Source organism: Erpetoichthys calabaricus, chromosome 16 (assembly GCF_900747795.2).
Source record: "Erpetoichthys calabaricus chromosome 16, fErpCal1.3, whole genome shotgun sequence".
NCBI classification, from domain to species: domain Eukaryota; kingdom Metazoa; phylum Chordata; class Cladistia; order Polypteriformes; family Polypteridae; genus Erpetoichthys; species Erpetoichthys calabaricus.
Genome location: NC_041409.2, coordinates 33,303,839 through 33,326,692, shown reverse-complemented (window position 1 = coordinate 33,326,692; position 22,854 = coordinate 33,303,839). Strand labels below are relative to the sequence as shown.

At 41.2% G+C, this 22,854-nt stretch overlaps 1 protein-coding gene across 2 annotated transcripts in view; it reads right to left on the bottom strand.

Annotated features, from left to right (window-relative positions):
- The window catches only part of LOC114667097 (formin-like), a 613,004-nt gene that overhangs the window by 250,840 nt on the left and 339,310 nt on the right, over window positions 1–22,854 (bottom strand). For both annotated transcript variants that reach the window (XM_051920062.1, XM_028822231.2), the window contains 2 exons: window positions 14,707–14,768; window positions 4,040–4,128 (listed from right to left, as the gene is read on the bottom strand). In XM_051920062.1, the coding sequence (XP_051776022.1) occupies window positions 4,040–4,128; window positions 14,707–14,768 (151 nt within the window). The remainder of the gene's footprint in view (window positions 1–4,039; window positions 4,129–14,706; window positions 14,769–22,854) is intronic.

Below are 22,854 nucleotides of genomic sequence, written 5' to 3'. Positions count from 1 at the left end.
CCTTCCAGTTCCTTCTCTCTAACAAGATTACGAAAGGTAGTTTAATTACAGATTATTAACTTTGACAAAGGGATCTGCTGTATTGGTGTATCTGTCTGACAATATTACTGAAGTTGTGCAGCAAACACAAAGGATGTGTAACTGCAAATAAGTGGCACTGCCCTTCTACAGTATGTTTTACCACTATAGATGACAAAGTTGCTAGTTCTGATGCTGGCAGCAGCATTCTGTGGCTTCTCTTTTGGTGGTTTGGGAAGCTGAGGTTCCAAGGAAGGAGGGGAATAACTGATAATTCTGCATATAGGAGAAGGCAAAATTGAGATCAATCATCACATGCTTCATTTGTTCTTGCTATTTGAAAACAACCAGGCCGTAATATGCGCTTGGGAAAGCAGATCATAACCTGGTTCTGCTTCAGCCTCACTACAAACCAAGAGTGAGGGAGCTACCTACATCCACACGCTCATTCAGGAAGTGGTCCCCTGAGGCAGAGCAGGCTCTGAAAGACTGCTTTGGAACTATGGACTGGGATATCCTGCAGGGATCATATAGCGAGAACATTGAGGAGGTTGTTGACTGCACTACTGACTACATGAACTTCTGTATGGACATTGTAGTTCCAGTAAGAACAATACGCTGCTATGCTAACAACAAGCCATGGACTACAAGTGACATCAAGGGCCTTTTGAACCAGAAGAAAAGGGCTTTTAAAAGTGGTGATCAGCATGAGCTCAAGCGCGTGCAGAAGGAACTCTGAGTCCAGCTCAGTGCATGGAATGAGCAGTACATGAGAAAGCTGGAGTCGGAGTTGCAGAATAACAGCATGAAGGAGGTGTGGGATGGAATGAAGATCATCACTAGCTGCAGCTCGAAGCGGGGTGGCACCATCGAGAGAGACGTGGAGAGAGCAAACCTGATGAACAACTTCTTTAACAGGTTTGACCACCCTAACCCACTCTCGCCTACGAGTACTGCACCCTCCACCCATCCTTCTGCTGATACCAGCATAGGAGAGAGTTTCCCCCCACCCACAATTACATCAGCCCAGGTAAGCAGAGAGCTGAGGAGACTTCGTGCCAGCAAAGCAGCGGGTCCAGATGGTGTATCACCACGACTGCTGAAAGCCCATGCGTTGGAGCTGGGGAGTCCTCTACAGCATATCTTCAACCTGAGCCTGGAACAGGGGAGAATCCCGAGCCTTTGGAAAACATCTTGCATTGCCCCGGTCCCAAAGGTATCACGTCCTAGTGAGTTGAATGACTTCAGGCCTGTCACCCTGATGTCACATGTGATGAAGACCACGGAGCGGTTGCTGCTTCACCACCTGAGGCCACAGGTCCACCATGCCCTCGACCCTCTGCAGTTCGCATACCAGGAGAAGGTAGGAGCGGAGGATGCCATCATCTACATGCTACACCGATCCCTCTCCCACTTGGACAGAGGCAGTGGTGCAGTAAGAATTATGTTTCTGGACTTCTCTACCGCCTTCAACACCATCCAACCTCTGCTCCTTAGGGATAAGCTGACAGAGATGGGAGTAGATTCATACCTGGTAGCATGGATTGTGAACTATCTTACAGACAGACCTCAGTATGTGCGTCTCGGGAACTGTAGGTCTGACATTGTGGTCAGCAGCACAGGAGCACCGCAGGGGACTGAACTTTCTCCGGTCCTGTTCAGCCTATATACATTGAACTTCCAATACAACTCGGAGTCCTGCCACGTGCAAAAGCTTGCTGACAACACTGCTATCGTGGGCTGCATCAGGAGTGGGCAGGAGGAGGAGTATAGGAACCTAATCAAGGACTTTGTTACATGGTGCGACTCAAACCACCTACAACTGAACACCAGCAAAACCAAGGAGCTGGTGGTGGATTTTAGGAGGACCAGGCCCCTCATGGACCCCGTGATCATCAGAGGTGACTGTGTGCAGAGGGTGCAGACCTATAAATACCTGAGAGTGCAGCTGGATGATAAATTGGACTGGACTGCCAATACTTATGCTCTGTGCAAGAGCGGACAGAGCCGACTATACTTCTTTAGAAGGCTGGCGTCCTTCAACATCTGTAATAAGATGCTGCAGATGTTCTATCAGATGGCTGTGCGAGTGCACTCTTCTACGCGGTGGTGTGCTGGAGAGGGAGCATAAAGAAGTGGGACGCCTCACGCCTGGACAAACTTGTGAGGAAGGCAGGCTCTATTGTAGGCATGGAGCTGGACAGTTTGACATCCGTGGCAGAGTGACGGGCGCTGAGCAGGCTCCTGTCAATCATGGAGAATCCACTGCATCCACTAAACAGTATCATCTCCAGATAGAGGAGCAGCTTCAGCGACAGCCTGCTGTCACTGTTCTGCTCCAATGACAGACTAAGGAGATTGTTCCTCCCCCACACTATGCGACTCTTAAATTCCACCGGGGGGTAAACGTTAACATTATACAAAGTTATTGCCCGTTACACAGTACCTGCATTTTTATCACTCTTTAATTTAATATTGTTTTTTATGAGTATGCTGCTGCTGGAGTATGTGAATTTCCCCTTGGGATTAATTAATAAAGTATCTATCTATCTATCTATCTATCTATCTATCTATCTATCTATCTATCTATCTATCTATCTATCTATCTATCTATCTATCTATCTATCTATCTATCTATCTATCTATCTAATATAGAATTCTTCCTCACAAAATCCTCAGGACTTAAATTCTGCTTACAACGTTTACATATCAACTGTTATAGTCATCACAAATCAAGCATACTGGTGCTCTCAGTATCAGCAGCAAGTGCCATTACAGAATGTTACAAAATATTGCACAGTGGTAAAATATGGCAGATTTATACAATGTTTTACCTTAGATTAAGAGTTTGTAGGCAAATTAAAATGTATGACTTTTGCCAGACAGGAAAGACAAGAGTGGTCAAGTAAAAAAGATTATCATTAAAACACAATGGGGAACATGCAAATAGGCAAAAAAAAACGATAAAATATAGAAATTAAATAAAAAGACTGTGTATAAACATTAACAGAATATTAATGCAGTAACAAAGACATTAGATACACAAGGGTACAAAACATTATAAAGAAAGTTAACACAGCTTATGATAAAACCACAAAGAGGCAATGGAGTTTCTTAACTGTCTGTGGAGCAGCTACTGTATATCAAAGGGTTACTGTGAACAACTTAAATTTTTGTAGATATTTTATGAACGTGACGAATATTTTCTGTGGAAAGCTGTGTGCATTTTATTTCAGTTTTCATTAATGTCTTATTTATTTGCAATGCATATCAAGTCAAGTCAAGTTGGGGAGCATGCACTGGTACAGTGCGCTGCCGCACCCACTACACGACGAAACAACTCAGGATCCCAGTTGGCAACTACCCAGGCAGACATGAGGTCCAGTCCCACCCACCGGAAAAGACCCTCTATCTGCCGCAGCCAGGTGTTACGTGGGTGACCCCTTGGCCTCTTCCAGCCACTCGGGTCCCCAACAATGAGGATCTTACGAGCTGGAACATCCTCGGGGAAATGCGCCATATGGCTGTAGTGCCGTAAATGCATATAACCACATGAATTTCAGTGATGATAAAGATCAACTTAACCTACAGTATAAGAAACTACTGTACATCAAGTTTGACTCAACAATGGAGCCGTGAATGATGAAATGAGCCTGTCTCAATGACGACGCTGAAGAAACTACAGTTGGTAGATGAATACCTGCCAATGGCAGGCCATCACTAATTGGGGTGTTCATAAGAGGTAAAATGGTAGATGGAAGGTTGGCGCCAAGCCATTTATTTATTAGCAATGTATTCAATAGGAATCAGCTAACCATGCCCTGTTACTTCATGGTGAGATTTCAGTATTTTTACTTCCAATGGCCCCAAGTCAGTAAAGTTGTTACGTTCAAGAAGTTTCTCTGTGTGACTCTGCAAGAAATTCCAAACATTGGCTTTCTTGTTATCCAACATAGCCATCTGTTTTAAAACCTTGCATCTTAACCAGAGTAGTCTGTGAAGCATGAATGCTACTGCTTACTGTTCAGGCTTGTCAACCAGCTTCAGTTCCTCCTCCTTTGACGTTTCATAAAACTTTCTTATTTTTTCCAATTCATCGCTCTGTGCTCTCTGCAATACATAAAGTAAATAAATATCAGCAGTGTACCATTTGTTTAACATATTTTAAGCCACTCTTTCTTGGTTCTGAGCTACAGTACAAGTACTACACCACTTCATCCTCATTGTTAATCTTTTATGTACACCTATAAGGCCATAATGAACTTTAATCTACAGGATTTAATCTAACAGATGCAATCAAAACCACAAAAAATGCTATCTCAGGGCATTTTAAACGCATATAATTATTACATAGTTGCTTATGTATTGAATTTTATAATGTGTGGGATGAGTAAAAAAAAGTAGTTTACAAGCAGCCAAAATTTACACTAAGTGTTACAGACTCAAATCAAATGTATGTTTTTATTATTTTATAGTAATAATAATAGCAGCATCTCAATAGTCGGAGCGCAAGGCCTTTGGGTTATAAGGCAGCAGTTCTTACCGCTGTGCCATTCAAGAAAACGTATCAACTTCCTATCAATTGACATTTGAGTTTGGGTTTTTAACTCAATGACTGCAACACGTAAGTCGAATGATTTTTTTTCTTTGGTTATATTCTTGAATAAAAGCGCACGTGTTTATTTCATATTTGGACTAAAGTCATTACACATTATACACCACATCATTATTAGTATAACATGGAAAAAGTTTCTGCTTTAGGTATGTCTTCAGCATTTCTTGCTTCACATTTCCTTTCATCCCACATTTACCCAGATCTTTGTAGACACGGAACACACATAAAATGCATGTATTCCAAATAACGATATACTACAGTGGTGTGAAAAACTATTTGCCCCCTTCCTGATTTCTTATTCTTTTGCATGTATGTCACACAAAATGTTTCTGATCATCAAACACATTTAACCATTAGTCAAATATAACACAAGTAAGCACAAAATGCAGTTTGTAAATGGTGGTTTTTATTATATAGGGAGAAAAAAAAATCCAAACCTACATGGCCCTGTGTGAAAAAGTAATTGCCCCCTGAACCTAATAACTGGTTGGGCCACCCTTAGCAGCAATAACTGCAATCAAGCGTTTGCGATAACTTGCAATGAGTCTTTTACAGCGCTCTGGAGGAATTTTGGCCCACTCATCTTTGCAAAACTGTTGTAATTCAGCTTTATTTGAGGGTTTTCTAGCATGAACCGCCTTTTTAAGGTCATGCCATAGCATCTCAATTGGATTCAGGTCAGGACTTTGACTAGGCCACTCCAAAGTCTTCATTTTGTTTTTCTTCAGCCATTCAGAGGTGGATTTGCTGGTGTGTTTTGGGTCATTGTCCTGTTGCAGCACCCAAGATCGCTTCAGCTTGAGTTGACGAACAGATGGCCGGACATTCTCCTTCAGGATTTTTTGGTAGACAGTAGAATTCATGGTTCCATCTATCACAGCAAGCCTTCCAGGTCCTGAAGCAGCAAAACAACCCCAGACCATCACACTACCACCACCATATTTTACTGTTGGTATGATGTTCTTTTTCTGAAATGCTGTGTTCCTTTTACACCAGATGTAACGGGACATTTGCCTTCCAAAAAGTTCAACTTTTGACTCATCAGTCCACAAGGTATTTTCCCAAAAGTCTTGGCAATCATTGAGATGTTTCTTAGCAAAATTGAGACGAGCCCTAATGTTCTTTTTGCTTAACAGTGGTTTGTGTCTTGGAAATCTGCCATGCAAGCCGTTTTTGCCCAGTCTTTTTCTTATGGTGGAGTCGTGAACACTGACCTTAATTGAGGCAAGTGAGGCCTGCAGTTCTTTAGACGTTGTCCTGGGGTCTTTTGTGACCTCTCGGATGAGTCGTCTCTGCGCTCTTGGGGTAATTTTGGTCGGCCTGCCACTCCTGGGAAGGTTCACCACTGTTCCATGTTTTTGCCATTTGTGGATAATGGCTCTCACTGTGGTTCGCTGGAGTCCCAAAGCTTTAGAAATGGCTTTATAACCTTTACCAGACTGATAGATCTCAATTACTTCTGTTCTCATCTGTTCCTGAATTTCTTTGGATCTTGGCATGATGTCTAGCTTTTGAGGTGCTTTTGGTCTACTTCTCTGTGTCAGGCAGCTCCTATTTAAGTGATTTCTTGATTGAAACAGGTGTGGCAGTAATCAGGCCTGGGGGTGGCTACGGAAATTGAACTCAGGTGTGATACACCACAGTTAGGTTTTTTTTTTAACAAGGGGGCAATTACTTTTTCACATATGGCCATGTAAGTTTGGATTTTTTTTCTCCCTACATAATAAAAACCATCATTTAAAAACTGCATTTTGTGTTTACTTGTATTATATTTGACTAATGGTTAAATGTGTTTGATGATCAGAAACATTTTGTGTGACAAACATGCAAAAGAATAAGAAATCAGGAAGGGGGCAAATAGTTTTTCACACCACTGTATATTATTTACCCTATACAATCCCATGCACCTCACACGCAGATAAGGAGCCTTGGCTGGAGCTTCGAGAACTTTTTGCCCAAGCTGAGCTCCGTCAAGTGGGGGATGGGATAGCAGGCTGCTAGTGCTGATCGACACATTTACAAAACAAAAGATGCTGATGGAGAGGTGCGAAGGGATTTAAGGTGGGCCGGGATTACAAGTTTTTTCATAGGCTTTGGCAATTCTGTGTTAAAGAGACATTTTTTAACTTTTTTGATAATGTTTATTTTTTATTTTATGATCTTCCAATGCACTAAACAGTATATTTAGTGTTACAGAATATTTTGATCTTTCTGTATATGTGGACCCAGGTACTTATGGTTACTACCTTACTTATGCATTTTTAAGTAATAAAGTGCCTGCTTGGCTTTTGAGTTTGTTGACCCCTGGCTTAAGGTAAGATTTTTCTAGGGAATTAAAGGAAGAGGTTATCTTTATATACCCACCTGCACTCATATTTTGAAATTACCAGTTCAATTAACTTGCATATATTTGGGGATGCAGGAGGGATCCTCATGTTAAATGAGGAGAATTTAGAACTCTACACAAACAATGATCAGATAGGTGATTCAAAGCTAGGAAGATAGATCCCTGAAGCAGCAGCGCTGAATCAGAAAGTAGCAAAAGCAGAAATACGTCATTACCGCACTTGAGTACGTTTTGAAAACATTTATACTTTATTTGAGTACAAAATTTTCATTCTAATTTCACTTTTACATTTTCAAACACAAGTGACTCCTTTTACTCTGATATATTGTGTCAGACACATTTATTTCTGCATTATTAAATCCAAAAACAAATTACTACAAAATATGCATAACATTTTGCTCAGTTGATTGCCTAAAATACAGGCTTCCCCCACTTTAGCAATAGCCACTTAAGGAAGATATAGGTATACAAAGAATCGACAACTTTGAAGTGTACACCACTTGCATTAAAACCTGGGGCCTCATGTATAACGCCGTCCATAGAATTCACACTAAAACATGAGGTACGGACAAAAGTGGAAATGTGCTGTAAAAGATAGCTCGGCCACAGAGAGACACGACACCAATGTCCAAAACACACGTGTTTATTTACACTATGTACAATACAGGTTCCACCAACTCACAGACAACTATTCAGTCCTTTTCCTCTCTTCGGCCGCCTCCACTCCTCTCTTGCAAGCTCCGTCTTCCTCCTCGCGACTCCGGCTCCCTGGGTGTGCTCCAGGTGCTCTGAGATGGTCTTCCGGCAGCACTTCCTGGTGTGGCAGAAGTGCTGCCCTTGCACCCAGAAGCACTCCGGGCATACACAGTTCCTGGAGCGACAGCACTTCCTGGTGTGGTGGAAGTGCTGTCCTTCATGGCTCGGGAACCATCCAGACGCCCCTTGGGGGTGGCCACAGACCCCCACAGGGTTGAGCTTCCCAGCTCCATATCCGCGGTCCTTGATGGAAATCAAGAGTGCTGCCCTCTTGCGCCCAGGGTAGATATTGCCTCTATCCCAGTCCTTCCCTGCTCCAGGTGTCCCAGTGGGGCAAGGTCCCTGGTTGTGTGCCACAGTGCGTATGCACAAAAAAAATTCAGATGCACAAAACCTTGTATAAGCCAACTTCCACGCACTTCTGCTCGATAAATCCCAGTCAGTGTGAAATATAACGCACATGCATGTGCCTGCCGCCCCACCCCGACTCCTCCTAGAATTACGCACCTTTGAATATGCAAACCAATATAAATAGCCCCTTATGTTCAGCGTTTTGTAAAAAGACAACAGCAAAAGCACAGGAAAAAAAAACTTCAACAAATGCGAAGTGGAGGTCCTACTCAGCAAAATGGAGAAAAGGAAAAACATACTTTTTGGTGGCATTGGCAGCAAAAGGAACTGATGATGTCAGTGTGTCATACAGAAGCATATTAAAGCACAGAGAAAAGAAAGAAAAATTAGGGACAAAAGATCAAAATGTAGACTTTAATCTTAAAATTTACACTTTAATCTCGTAGTTTATTTTGTCATTAAAACACAATGTTGCTAAGTTCATCTTAAAATTGATGTTTAATTTAAAAGAGTTTCTCAAATCCCATCGTAACTAAAGTAGCACATTAAATGCTTTGTATTCTATACATTCTATGTGTGTGAATCACTTCTTAAGCGGCTTTCTCTTTCGTAGACAGGAGTGCGCAAGCAATGATCACCACAAAATACATTACATTCACAATATTATAGCTCTCTGAACATTTTAGAATAATAAGATGTATACTTGATATAATTTTCATGATGAAACGCATTAAAGCGTGTATTAAACATATGGGGTCATGGTGGCGCAGCAGTAGTGATGTGCTGGCACTCCATAAAGGGACTTTTTTTTGCCTCCCCCGTACAGGGATTGTTCCTGCTTCCCGCAAGATGCTTGCTGGGACACGTGTGACACTAAATGGAATAATTTAATGCAGCAGTACAGTCTCTGTCAAACGTACCAACCCCCAATTCCTGTCCTTCCGTGTTCTTTGTAACGTAACCAATCGCCACACAATGAACTCTGTAATAAATGTAAAACCAGCTGTAAGCTTAGAATGCTGGTTCTTCAAAACTTTAAATGAAATTTGAAAAATCTTTGTTATACAGGTTTAATTACTCCATTAATCCAGAATTGCGCCAGTCCCAGCAAGCATCAGGCGGACGGATGGGACGCCTGCTCATTGTTACCGCTGTGCCACCGCACCATCATGTGTTTAATTATAAACAGTATACATTATTTAAATAAAGTTAATGATTTATCTGTAAAATGTAATACACATACTTTAACGGCATCATAAAAGTGATATCAACTATACATCCTAGTATTCTAACAGCACACAGCTCCAAGAGGATAGCTCTTGGAAATCTAAATCGACGTAGAAGCCAGTCACTCCTTTATTGTCATTGCATGGTACAATGAGATTCAATATGCAAATCCTCCATAAACGTTTTTTCCTATAAGATGATAAAATAATAATAATAATGATATAATAATAATAATCCTAATAGTGAAAAATATACCATATCAAAGCATAAATACAATAAACATGTACATACAGTGCAGATAGTGCAAATGGTTCATAACGTGGCTGAGGTTGTGCAATATTACAGTTGTAGTGCAAGTTTACAAGTGAGGTAATTGTAATTATAAATACAAGCAGTTCTACTGGGAGCACTTGATGGACTGAATGAGTACATTTATAGCTCTTGGGATGAAATTGTTTCTGAGCCTTGAGGTCCGTGCAGGAAAATCCCTGAAGTTTTTCCCAGATTGGAGAAGTTCAAATAGACTGCGGCATGGCTGAGTGGAATCCATGCAGATGCTGGTGGCTTTCCATAGGCAGTGTTTACTATAAACGTCCTCCAGGGCTGGAAGCTGTACCCTGACAATCTTCTTAGTTCTCAACACAACCAACCATAAAGCTTTCCGATAAGCTGTTGTGCAGCTATGATACCTCATACACATATAATGGGTTAAAATACTCTGAGCGGTGCACTGAGAGTAACAATGCAAAGGCAGCTATTGTATTTGGAATTGTTTGGCCATTCCGTGCACCATAATACTGATAGAGAATGATTACAACCTAGTTAATTAAATTTGTAAACGATATGCAATTAATTTGGTGTATCTGATAAATCCCAAGTCATTGATGCGAATCTGCAAAATGGGAGAACACACAAAAACATTAACACTGCTTTGATGCTGGGTGCCGCCACTTTGCAAAACCGAACTGAAAAGTGCATATGCAAGGGGGAGGCTGCCATTAGAATGTGCATGGCTTTACGCCAAGTTTATTTTTATATATCGCGATGCGAGTATGGAACCACATAACCCAGCCACAGGGGATGCACAAACCAGTGTGTTTCTTTGTGCCGGTCCCAAGCCCGGATAAATGAGGAGGGTTACGTCAGGAAGGGCATCCGGTGTAAAATTTTGCCAAATCAATATGCGGACAACCAGATCGGTTGAGCCCCGGGTTAACAACGACTGCCACCAGTCAACAGGGTGCTGGCGGAAATTGGGCTACTGTTGGCCGAAGAAGAAGAAGGAGAAGAAGAGGGGGGAGACGTGTCCGGAGGCAGGAGGAGAAGAGGAAAGTAAAGAGAGTGGAACTGAGGGTAGGAACTTTGAATGTTAGCAGTATGACTGGTAAGGGGAGATAGTTAGTAGATATGATGGAGAGAAGGAAGGTTGATATATTGTGCGTGCAAGAGACTAAATGGAAGGGGAGTAAGGCCAGGTGGATTGAAGGCAGATTCAAATTGTTCTATCATGGTGTGGATGGGAGGAGAAACGGGGTAGGAGTTATTCTGAAGGAACAGTATGTTACGAGTATTTTGGAGGTGAAAAGAGTGTCAGGCAGAGTAATGATTATGAAGCTGGAAATTGGAGGTGTGATGATGAATGTTGTTAGTGCATATGCACTGCAAGTTGCGTGTGCAATGGGTGAGAAAGAAGATTTTTGGTGTGAGTTGGATGAAGTGATGAACAGTGTACCCAAGGGACAGAAAGTGGTGATTGGAGCGGATTTCAATGGGCATGTTGATGAAGGGAACAATGGAGACCAGGAGGTGATGGGTAGGTATGGTGTCAAGGAGAGGAATGAACAAGGTCAGAGGATAGTGGATATTGCCAAAAGGATGGACATGACTGTGGTGAATATGTATTTTAAGAAGAAGGATGGAACATAGAGTTACGTATAAGAGTGGAGGAAGATGCACACAGGTAGATTACATCCTTTGCAGAAGAGTTGATCTGAAGGAGACTGAAGACTGCAAAGTGGTGGCAGGGAAAGGTGTAGTTAAGCAGCATAGGATGGTGGTCTGTAGGATGATGTTGGAGGGCAGAGCAAAGACTCAAATGGTGAAAGTTGAAAAAGGAAGATTGCAAGGTTGAATTTAGGGAGGAGGTGAGACAGGCACTGGGTGGCAGTGAAGAGTTTCCAGACAGCTGGGAAACTACAGAAGATGTAGTAAGGGTGACAGCAAGAAGGGTGCTTGGCGTGACATATGGAAAGGGGAAGGAGGAAAAGGAAACCTGGTGGTGGAATGAGGAAATACAGGAGAGTATACAGAGTAAGAGGATGGCAAAGAAAAAGTGGGATAGTCAGAGGGATGCAGAAAGTAGACAAGAGTACAAGGAGATAAGGCGCAAGGTGAAGAGAGAGGTGGTGAAGGCTAAAGAAAAGGCGTATGATGAGTTGTATGAGAGGTTGGACACTAAGGAGGGGGAAAAGGACCTGTACCAATTGGCTAGACAGAGGGACCGAGCTGGGAAAGATGTGCAGCAGGTTAGGGTGATAAAGAATAAAGACGGAAACGTACTCACAATCGAGGAAAGTGTGTTGAGCAGAACAAAAGAGTACTTTGAGAGGCTTATGAATGAGGAAAATGAGAGAGAGAGTAGGTTGGATGATGTATAGATAGTGAATCAGGAAGTGCAACAGAAGAGCAAGGAGGAAGTAAGGACAGCTATGAAGTGGATGAAAAATGGAATGGCCGTTGGTCCAGATGACATACATATTGTCACGCACGCGCGATTAGGAAATTGAGAGGATGCCGGAGGAGTGGAGAAGAAGTCTACTGGTGCTGATATTTAAGAATAAGGGGGAGTGCAGGACTGCAGTAACTACAGGGGAATAAAATTGAGGAGTCAAAGCATGAAGTTATGGGAAAGAGTAGTGGAAGATAGGTTAAGAAGTGAGGTGATGATTAGTGAGCAGCAGTATGGTTTCATGCCAAGAAAGAGCACCAGAGATGTGATGTTTACCCTGAGGATGTTGATGGAGAAGTTTAGAGAAGGCCAGAAGGAGTTGCATTGCGTCTTTGTGGACCTGGAGAAAGCATATGACAGAGTGCCTTGACAGGAGCTGTGGTATTGTATGAGGAAGTCGGGAATGGCAGAGAAGTACGTAAGAGTTGTACAGGATATGTACGAGGGAAGTGGGACAGTGGTGAGGTCTGTGCTAGGAGTGATGGATGCACTCACGTTGGAGGTGGGATTACATCAGGGATCGGCTCTAAGCCCTTTCTTATTTGCAATGTTGATGGACTGGCTGACAGACGAAATTAGACAGGAGTCCCTGTGGACTATGATGTTTGCTGATGACATTGTGATCTGTAGCAATAGTAGGGAACAGGTTGAGGAGACCCTGGAGAGGTGGAGATAAGCTCTAGAGAGGAGAGGAATGAAGGTCAGTAGGAACAAGACAGAATACATGTGTGTAAATGAGAGGGAGGTCAGTGGAATGGTGAGGATGTAGGGAGTAGAGTTGGTGAAGGTGGATGAGTTTAAATACTTGAGATCAACAGTACAGAGTAATGGGGATTGTGGAAGAGTGGTGAAAAAGAGAGTGCAGACAGGGTGGAATGGGTGGAGAAGAGTGTCAGGAGTAATTTGTGACAGACGGGTATCAGCAAGAGTGAAAGGGAAGGTCTTCAGTAGTGAGACCAGCTATGTTATATGGGTTGGAGACAGTGGCACTGACCAGAAAGTAGGAAACAGAGCTGGAGGTGGCAGAGTTAAAGATGCTAAGATTTGCACTGGGTGTGACGAGGATGGATAGGATTAGAAATGAGTGGGTCAACTCAAGTTGGATGGTTGGGAGACAAAGTCAGAGAGGCGAGATTGCGTTGGTTTGGACATGTGCAGAGGAGAGATGCTGGGTATATTAGGAGAAGGATGCTAAGGAGACAGCTGCCAGGGAAGAGGAAAAGAGGAAGGCCTAAGCAAAGGTATATGGATGTGGTGAGAGAGGACATGCAGGTGATGGGTGTAACAGAACAAGATGCAGAGGACAGAAAGATATGGAAGAAGATGATCTGCTGTGGCAACCCCTAACGGGAGCAGCCGGAAGAGGAAGAAGATGTGAGTATGGAACTGTGTGTATCCAACATTTTTGTGCGTATGCACCGTTTATACATGAGGCCACTGGTCATCTACACAGTCATTCCATGTAGACAGGTGCATGGCTGGGCATTGGTGACATGAGCTGATGCTGAGTTGAGATGCAGTTCTCATGGTAACCCATTGAATGCAATGAGTTGATCCACAGGCTGCAGTGAGGTGTACTTGTGCATTCATGTACTGTGGTCCACTCACCTTGTCACATATGTTGCTCACATCTCTTCTCACATTATCCTGGACATCAGGGCTCCAAAACAGACAGTGAACTCGTTACAAAAGCCGAAGAAAAACCGAAAGGCCATTCCTTTGAATGTGAAACTTAAAATGATAACGTCTAGGTAAAGAGCTTTATTAAACACTACTTAGTGAAAACCAATGCCTTGTTAGGTCTGCTTTGATGGCTAATGTTATTATTGAACTAATTCTGCAAATTTTCATGTAGTTTTGTGTTATAATAACAAAAATGGGTGTCACATTGGGGCCAGGGAATATGTTCTATTTAAATTAACTGAAATTAAGTTTTGTGTTAAGAAAATTCACTTTACAAAGGGAATTTCAGGAATGGATCAGCTCATTGTCAAAGTGGTGGTAACCATGCATATGGTCATTAAGATGTCTGCTCACGCTGAATGTCAGTTGTTTATGTTGCAGTTACTTGGTTCCTATTTTAGCCATTGTACAATTCACATATAAATAGAAGGTAGCCTGAATTACTTTTTAAAATAACTTTTCTTGACTATAAAGTATTTAAAACAGGAAAAGATCCTCCACTCACTTTTGAAAATTAGGATATAGCGGGTTGGATAATGGATGGATGGATGTATACTTAATATCAGATACTTTAAAACTTCGACTTGACTAGTTTGCTTATGGTCATCTTTTATTGTTACTTGAGTCACGTTCCTGAAAAATATCTCTAGTTTTCCTCAAGTGTGGAGTTTCACTATGGCAATAGATGGAGTAATGAGCTATAAGGAGATACTCAGTAATAAGTCACATGGGCTTTCTTAAAAAAGTATTCATTAAAATGGCAGTTTTCAAAGAAGAAGCTGGCCTTGCCAGAACAGTCAGGTAATGTGAATGTCAGCAGCAGAAGGCCATGATACCAAGTGCCTGGCTTGCCCTCTTTATTATGTAACCGGTATTTAGCATACAGGATCACAGAAAAAAAAATGAAAACATGCTAAGCAGATGGAATTCACACCACCACTCTCTAGCACTCAGGTGCAGAATTGCCTTTAAGATACTTACATTCTCATACAAAGCCTCAATGGTTTCCAAATCCACAAACGAGTTGTCTACATTCAGCACGGCTGTAATAAAAAAAAAATGCAGCATGACTAACGAGTTGTTAATGTGAGCTATCTGTGAACAGATTTTAATTTTAAAGCTTTACACAACAAACTTGTGCATATACACAGATAAACACAGAAACACAGAGCAACAGAACAAACATATTTTAAAGTCTTTTATTAATGTTTTTGCATACCAGCGCAGCAAAGTAGTTCTATCAACCAAATGTTTTGAAATACATAGCTATTGTGATAATGTCTGTGAGAAAAAAAAACAGGCAAAAACCCTTTTTACAGCAACCAAAGTAATTAAACATTAAGAACACAGCACCCATAATAGACAACTATGGACTTCCGACTAATTTTCTAATTTGGTTTTAAACAAACCATTTTGTGACAACACAAGCTAGGAAAGGATTTTTAGACAACAAATGACTGATATGTAAATCATTCAGTGACTTGGTAAAGTATGAAAAGTGCTAATGACTATGAAATGCATTTGGGAAAACTGTGAATGATAAATGCTAGCATTTATTGATCTCTATTTAAGAAAACCAGTTTGTGAAATGCATTACAAAAGCAATCACTTGCTAAGGAAAACATTTTAATTTTGTTAATGATAAAAGGCTCTACAGAAAATCAATACTGAATTATTAATAGCGTAAATAATAAAAGATGCTATATAAAATCAAAACGGACTGACAGATAATACATATACTTTTTTGTAAACTATAAAAATGTGTTACACCAAATAAACATTAACTCTTTGAGGGCTGAATATTTTTTCCAAAAAATAATGCTTTCACACAGAAATCAACATAAAACATCTGTCGCTGCATGCTGTGGCTGCCAGTTTGCTAAGAATGAGCAGCAGGCTTGCTGCCAGGCTGCCTTCACATGGTTGGGACAGCAACGGCGGCTTTCACGGTCGCAGTGCATTACAATCTGGATTCTACCTCTTGTCATTTTTAAGTGGCAGTCCTCCATGGCAAACATTGTCAGTAACACTACTAGCTGGGAACCGATCAGCTGAAGCTGGAATCTAACATTCATTTTCAATCATTTGTATCAAAATCTGAGTCCAACAAGTCATAGTCCAGTTCAGAAATGATAGGCAAGACATCGTCCACGGAGCATTTTGCTTTTCGCATTCGCTTTGATCTCTTGCCAGATCTCAGTGCTATTTTTGCTGTTGTGTGCACCTTGCTATTCACATGAGCACAGGGAATCTCGGTCAAACCAATGAATCTAACTTTCCTTCTAGCAATGTGAGTCCAACGTAACGGTTGGTTTTGTCACAGTTTACAGTTGATTACCATCATCAACTCCTCCTTTTGACAAAAGTCGACATCAGCCCTGAAAGAGTTAATAAGACCTCCTTTATGAGAATGTAAATATGAAAGGTGTCATGACAAGTGTTGTCAATCTGTTACGCAAAAACTCGTAAATACCTGGGCCATCAGCCTTGATCTTAGACTCAATCGACAGCTTCTTATGTGATATGAATAACAAGATGACACATGAATTGGGCATGCGGGATACCTCAGGCGATGAAATTTGGCTTTGGGTCCTTCTCAATGAGGAATGAGGGCTTACATCTCACAGCCAACAGCAATGCAGACGCATGACAGTGAGACACATTGCACAGACCAATACATAACCAAAGAATTGGACGTGCGGGCATCTTCTACCATGTTACTTTGTTGAGCAGGCAACCATGGTGATACTAGATGACAGTGAAAGACATTGCAGCAGCCTCACCAGAGTGATCTGGGATGCTGTGTCTTTCGTGAGAGTCGCATGCACCACCTTTCTTTGAAGACTTGTGGTCCAAGAGTTGCTAGTAAAAAACAGAATATTCCTTAATGAAGTATTTTATATTACTAAAAAATTTACCAAATAAATTACATCTTAGCATACTGACATGCAAAATATTTTGTGAAAGCCTAAAGCTAGAAAGCACAATAAAAATGAATTCTACATGCAATAAACCTTCTTGTATTAGGAAAAATATAATAGGCAAAATATTGTTATTGTACTTAGTATCTTCTTAAAAACTATAAAAGACTCTATTAGTTTGATTGGTGACATGTGGTATGTATCTCCTTGCCCACTGCTCTGTTTCCTATTTAGGGATGCCTGCTTCCTTGTGACTACTTTTGCAAGGACACTGGAAGTAAAAATTGAGTTTAATTAAAATTCTTCCAACATGCCTCATTATTGCACTTGTCTCAGTTCTCTTTGCTTGATCCAAAAATTAATTCACAGTGTGGACACCTCTGCGTGCTTGAAGATACGTCTGAGTCTAGTACAGGGGCAGCCTTCGAAAGAAAGAGGAGACTCACAGCTATGCATAGCTGGCAATAGCTATTTCAGTGACTGCCCCCCTATCACAGATCAAACCATGCAGGCACGGGTCACTGCAAAGAGCCTGTAACTGCTTAACTTTTGACCTATTCAATAGGAACAACCACAGGACTTCATAATGATCTGAAGAGGGAAAAGGGAGGGTTTAAAGGGTTGACAACAGAACTCCTGCTCTATGCATTTTCACAAGGTATGTGTAAGGAGTTGCACAAGCTCAATGACACATTACAGTAACAAGGAAAAAAGGTTAAAAAAAAAGTCTACACTCTGTCCCAGAAAAAAAAAATCATAAAATGGTCAGTGGAGGCAGCATTCTTGTAAAACGCACCATTTTGCCTTCCCAGGCAGCTTTCACATGTATACTGCAGTGTTGAGGCTTTGAATTTTGGCATTAATGTGTGCCTCCCTTGAGGAACGATTAGCAGTCAAGGGGCTAGTTTTTATTGGCTGCTGGTAGGCATGGCCACTTACAGTCTTAAATATCTTAACCCTGATTCCATTTCAAAACATTTCTCTGTAGGGCTACTCTTTGGTACCTCATAAAATCAGTAATTAAATTAACTGTATGATCTAGGTTTAATGTCATATAGTTTTAATGTGCAATCATTAATTTAACTCATGGCCCTGTACCTAAGGGTCTGCGCTGGTATTTGGAAGGCTGTCGGCTCAAATCCCATTACTACCAGAAGGGATCCTACTGTGATCGGGTCTTGAGCAAGGCCCTTAACCTGAAAATTGCTCCAGGGGTGCTGTACAATGGCTGACCCTGCACTGTGACCTCTAAAGGTCATGCAAGAAGACAATTTCCTTTGTTGTTTATTGTAAATCAAATAAAAAAAACACATCAAATTTAGGGAACTAGGTAGTGGGGGCTGGAGCAGGGTTTATGTTCAGTAATTTATTATTTTAAAAGTCTCATTATGGCTATGTATCACATCTACCTCATTAAATATGACACTGTACAGATTCAAACAATACACTGGACAAATTAGGATTCGGATTGTATTGAACTACTTGATTAAGTAAGTTTAAAATCAAATTTTTTGTCATGTCTATATAGAAGAGTAAACATTTTTACTAACATATATAACCAACATATAACACATTGCCACTTTCTGGTGCCATTAACCTAACTAAAGTCATTGGGGTTAATTTCGGCCTTACTCAGCCTTACTCATTCCACATTTCATAGTCAACATGGATGGGGCTTAGTAAACCAAAGCATTACAAATTTATGGGTATGTGCATTAAAATCTCAGCATTTTTCTATCAAAATGGGGTCTATGGAAACGATTTTGACAGTATTTGCTTTATTATAGCTACACTGCATGTAGTGTTTTCATCTAATAGTTTCAGGTGTATTTCTGCTAAATTTACAATTGATTCTCACTCTGTACTGAACCTCAAGTGAAAAAAAATTATCCATAGCCACATACTTAATATAGCAGTGGTGGATTACTATTTTTACATAGGGAAATTCTTGGGAATGACAGTATTAAACTTTTCAAAGTGTTAAGGCTAAAACATATAAGACAGATAAGGAAGTAAAGAATTCCCTCCATTTAAATGAAAGGACAGGCCAAGTTTAAGACACTTTGGTATAGATGTTTTTCTTTTGGTCAAGGACATACATTCAGCCTCAAATGGCCAGCTTTAAACCTAGCCTCTGCTATCAAAACAGAAGGACAGTTTGTTAAAGGCACAAGATTTCACATTTATTTTTAATATTAGATTTACAAAATGTGCTTACTTTAGCAATTACAAAATTTTTACATGCAAGTTCCAAGAATTTTGGTTGCATTTTTATGAATGAGAAAGGAAGGCTATTTCTTCATTCAAACAAGGGATTCAGCATGCTTTTTAAACTGTCCTAGAGGAACAATTTTGATGTCATTCAAAATTCAAGCAAGAAGTTGACAACCAGGCAAGACACTGTGGCAAGCGGCTGGAGGAGGTACCCAGCCGGCATGCTCGGAAGGACCTGAAGAGGGCTTACGCCTCCTTCAGACCACGAGGGGGGCGACCGCCCTGGTGGCTTTGGGGACCACGGGAATGGAGCTTAGAAGCTCAACCCTATAGGGGCCTGTGGTCACCAGCAGGGGGTGCCCCAATGCCTATGGAGCCCTGGCCCTCAGCACTTCCGCCACACCCGGAAGTGCTTGGGGGAAGAAGACCAGGGACAGCCGGAGTACTTCCGGGTGTGCAGCCGGTACTTCCACCACACCAGGAAGGGCTGGCGGAGGCTTATCGGGAAGCACCTGGAGCACGTCCGGGTGTGTATAAAAGGGGCCGTCCCCCTCCATTCGATGGCTGGAGTCGGGAGTGGAGTAGACAAAGTCTTGGAGGAGAGGAGTGGAGGCAGACCCGAGAAAGGCATAGGAAGAAAGGCCTGGACTTTGGGGGAGTACTGGGGTCATGTGTGTCACTTTTGTAAATATAAATTATGTATAATAAATGTGTGGTGGGTGAACTATCAGTGTCCGCCTGTCTGTGTCCGGGCCAGTCTCCACAACACGAATAACAATAAAAAAGAGAGAATTTCTTTAGAGTTTAAAGAATTTATCCTCAGATCAGATAAAGCTTGGTGCAACCACTGACCTATTATCCCGTCGTGCTAATGATCTCAAGGTCAAGACTCTGGAGACCACGTACATAGAAACGCAGGATGTGACGCTAACAACAGTTACAAGAAATGCTGTCTACTATAGAAAAATGCCGTAAGACCCTAAGATTAAGCCCTGATCGTGACAATATCTTCCATGAAGAGAACAAGGTAACTAATCCAGGGAGTGGATGACCAAATATTTAATTGATAGCAGAATACTAATTAAAAACACAGGCTTTAAAACCAAGCAGTGGCTGAGAGTGAAGTGTTATTTTAACACTTTAATATAGAGCTCAATCAAAAAGGCAGAAAATCAAATTCAGAAACTATGTTATCCAGCAAACAAGGGAGACACCAAGTCAGAGCATCACAACTATTATTAATTAAACTGAAAGTTGGATCCAAGTCCCCATTTAACCTCTTTTTCCAAACCTAAACATCCTGAGGAGGGTCAATGGGAAGACTGGGAACATTCCTGGTCTTTAACATACTTGTTGGCATTTTTTAACACCTGAAATTATCCTTCCTTTTACAGATTCCAGCCAAAGTGAGAGCAAACCTGGCTTCAAATGAAAAGTTTCGAGTTGAACCCTTTCACAATTTTGTTACATATGGAGCTAAGATACTTGTATAATCAGCTGTATGCTTCTCAGTTCATAAGAATATGTTGGTGAAATGGCATTGAAATACTGGAGTGGCATAGTGGTGGATTGGCTAGTCCAAATCTGCTTAATTCAATTCAGGGTCATATGGGATTGCCCACTATCCTGGCAGCATCAAGCACAAATCAGGGCATCAGTCCATCGCAGGACACATCTACATGAACACAGAGTCACCAATTATCTATCTATCTATCTATCTATCTATCTATCTATCTATCTATCTATCTATCTATCTATCTATCTATCTATCTATCTATCTATCTATCTATCTATCTATCTATCTATCTATCTATCTATCTATCTATCTATCTATCTATCTATCTATCTATCTATCTATCTATCTATCTATCTATCTAACCTAATAAGCACAACTTTGGGAAAGTGGGAAGAAAACCTAAATTAAAACCCACACAGACACAGGATCGACATGAAAATTAACAGAGACAACAACCAGGTGTGCGATTTTAAATGGAACATAAGCAAAGTAAATAAATAGAAAAAGAAAAACAAAACGAGGTGCAGCAAACAATACCACGTCACAGTAAGGAGACTGCAGGGACTGCCTCAGCCTTAACCTGGCAAAATGTGTGTACAATAATCTGTGATAGGAAGTTTGTGTGCCTGGCAGAGAGAAAGAGACAGGCAAGGAGATCAAAGCCAACGGAAGCAGGGTTCTCCATCCAAATCCATTTACTTTTCACTCAACACATCAAAACCAAAGGAACCGCACAGCTCTTGGTGGCCATAATGCTGGCCTATCCTCTTTCGGCAGAAACAAACCAGATCCTCCACAGACTTCAGACTCTTGAGTGATTATAATTCTATTACACGTTAGATGTTCTTTTAATTTGCCAACAACCATGGCAGAAAGGGGGCGCATGCTTTAGAAGTTCTTATTTAGTGGCTTTCCTACATTGTCAGATTAGATTGGGAATTTCAGCTACACCTCCCTTAAAGTCAAAGGAAGTTAGCACATGCTGTGCAAAGCTGGTAATTTTATTGGGGGTCCTCCAGCAGTAAGAAAGAAAGAAAAGAGCGAGAGCGGACAGCTCAACCACAGCCAGGTTTACACTTGAATTCGGGAAATGAAGGCAATTGTTTTTATGTGGCTCTCCCATGTCTGCCTGAGCAATGCAGATTTATATACAGAAGGATCATTAGTGCCGTGTTGCTGCCATTAGGATATATTAACCGTCACTGACGACAGAAAACAGATCAGCTTCATGCACTTAAGCTGGCAGGCACACATATTAAAATGTAGACTGCATAAATTCATAGGAATCAACACCCTTTCCTTCACCTTTAGACTTTTCTCATGGTTGGCGTGAAGTTCCAGGCAAAACAGTAAAAAATAACCCATAAAAAAAGGTGTCAGTATTTATTGCTTTATGGCTGAAAAATCATATAAAATTCAAAGCCCCATTAAAATATATAAGCAGAGAATTATTTAAGCAAAGTTCACTTTCATTCACTTTAACATTGACTTTTATATACACACACAGGTATGTGTGTGTATATATATACAGCATATATCTCTAATATATAAAGCAGAGTCTATGTATGTTTGTTTGTCTGCTATACAAATCTGCACCGGGCGTCCGATCGCCACCAAACTGGGCATGGGGCTGCTTTGTGACCAGGAGGAGGTCATGGGGTATGTTTGGTTGGGAAAAATGTCCTTGGTCAAGCGCAGGACACCTTTGACTGACACAACGTTCACAAAATGTCCCCGTACTTTTCATCAACAAGATGGCTGCACGTTGCAACAGACTTTAACGGTGACGCTATCTAGTGGCACATTTGGTCTCTGTGCATCCCTCTTTACCAATGTTTCTTTAAATTCCCAAGACATTGCGGAAGTGTCCAAGTATGAGAAAGCCGACTGCTTTCATCACGTGAAGGGGAACTGCCATATGGATGTAAAATGTGAACGACCCAGTGCGCGTGACTGGCTTTCCGTATTTGTGGTGCTATTTGCTCGCTTTCCGACTCAAAGTAAGATTTCAGTCTTAGTCTTTCTGACAGACTGGTGCTATTTGTTCACTTTCTGACGTATTGTAAATAACGTACCTTCATTTCACTCTGATGCTTATTCCGTACGTAATACCATGTGACACATTATCATTGTCCTGCTTTTCACTAATATACCCATGCCACCAAACACACGGACAACTCTATGTAACATGTTCTACAGTGGGCAATCCACGCAATTTGATCATTTTCAGAACCCCACAACAACACAAAAAATACACTATATCCAAAGCCTCTAAAATGACCACTTATATTACCAATTACAATAAAATGTCAATCAGAAAAATGTTGGTTCGATTTCTATGTTCTGTTTCTTTCATTTGGGAAATTCACCAGTTATAGATTCCCGGGCAACGCCGGGTACTCCTGCTAGTGTATATATATATATATATATATATATATTGTCACAAGAATGAGTCGGAGACATCACAAAGGTTTGGGG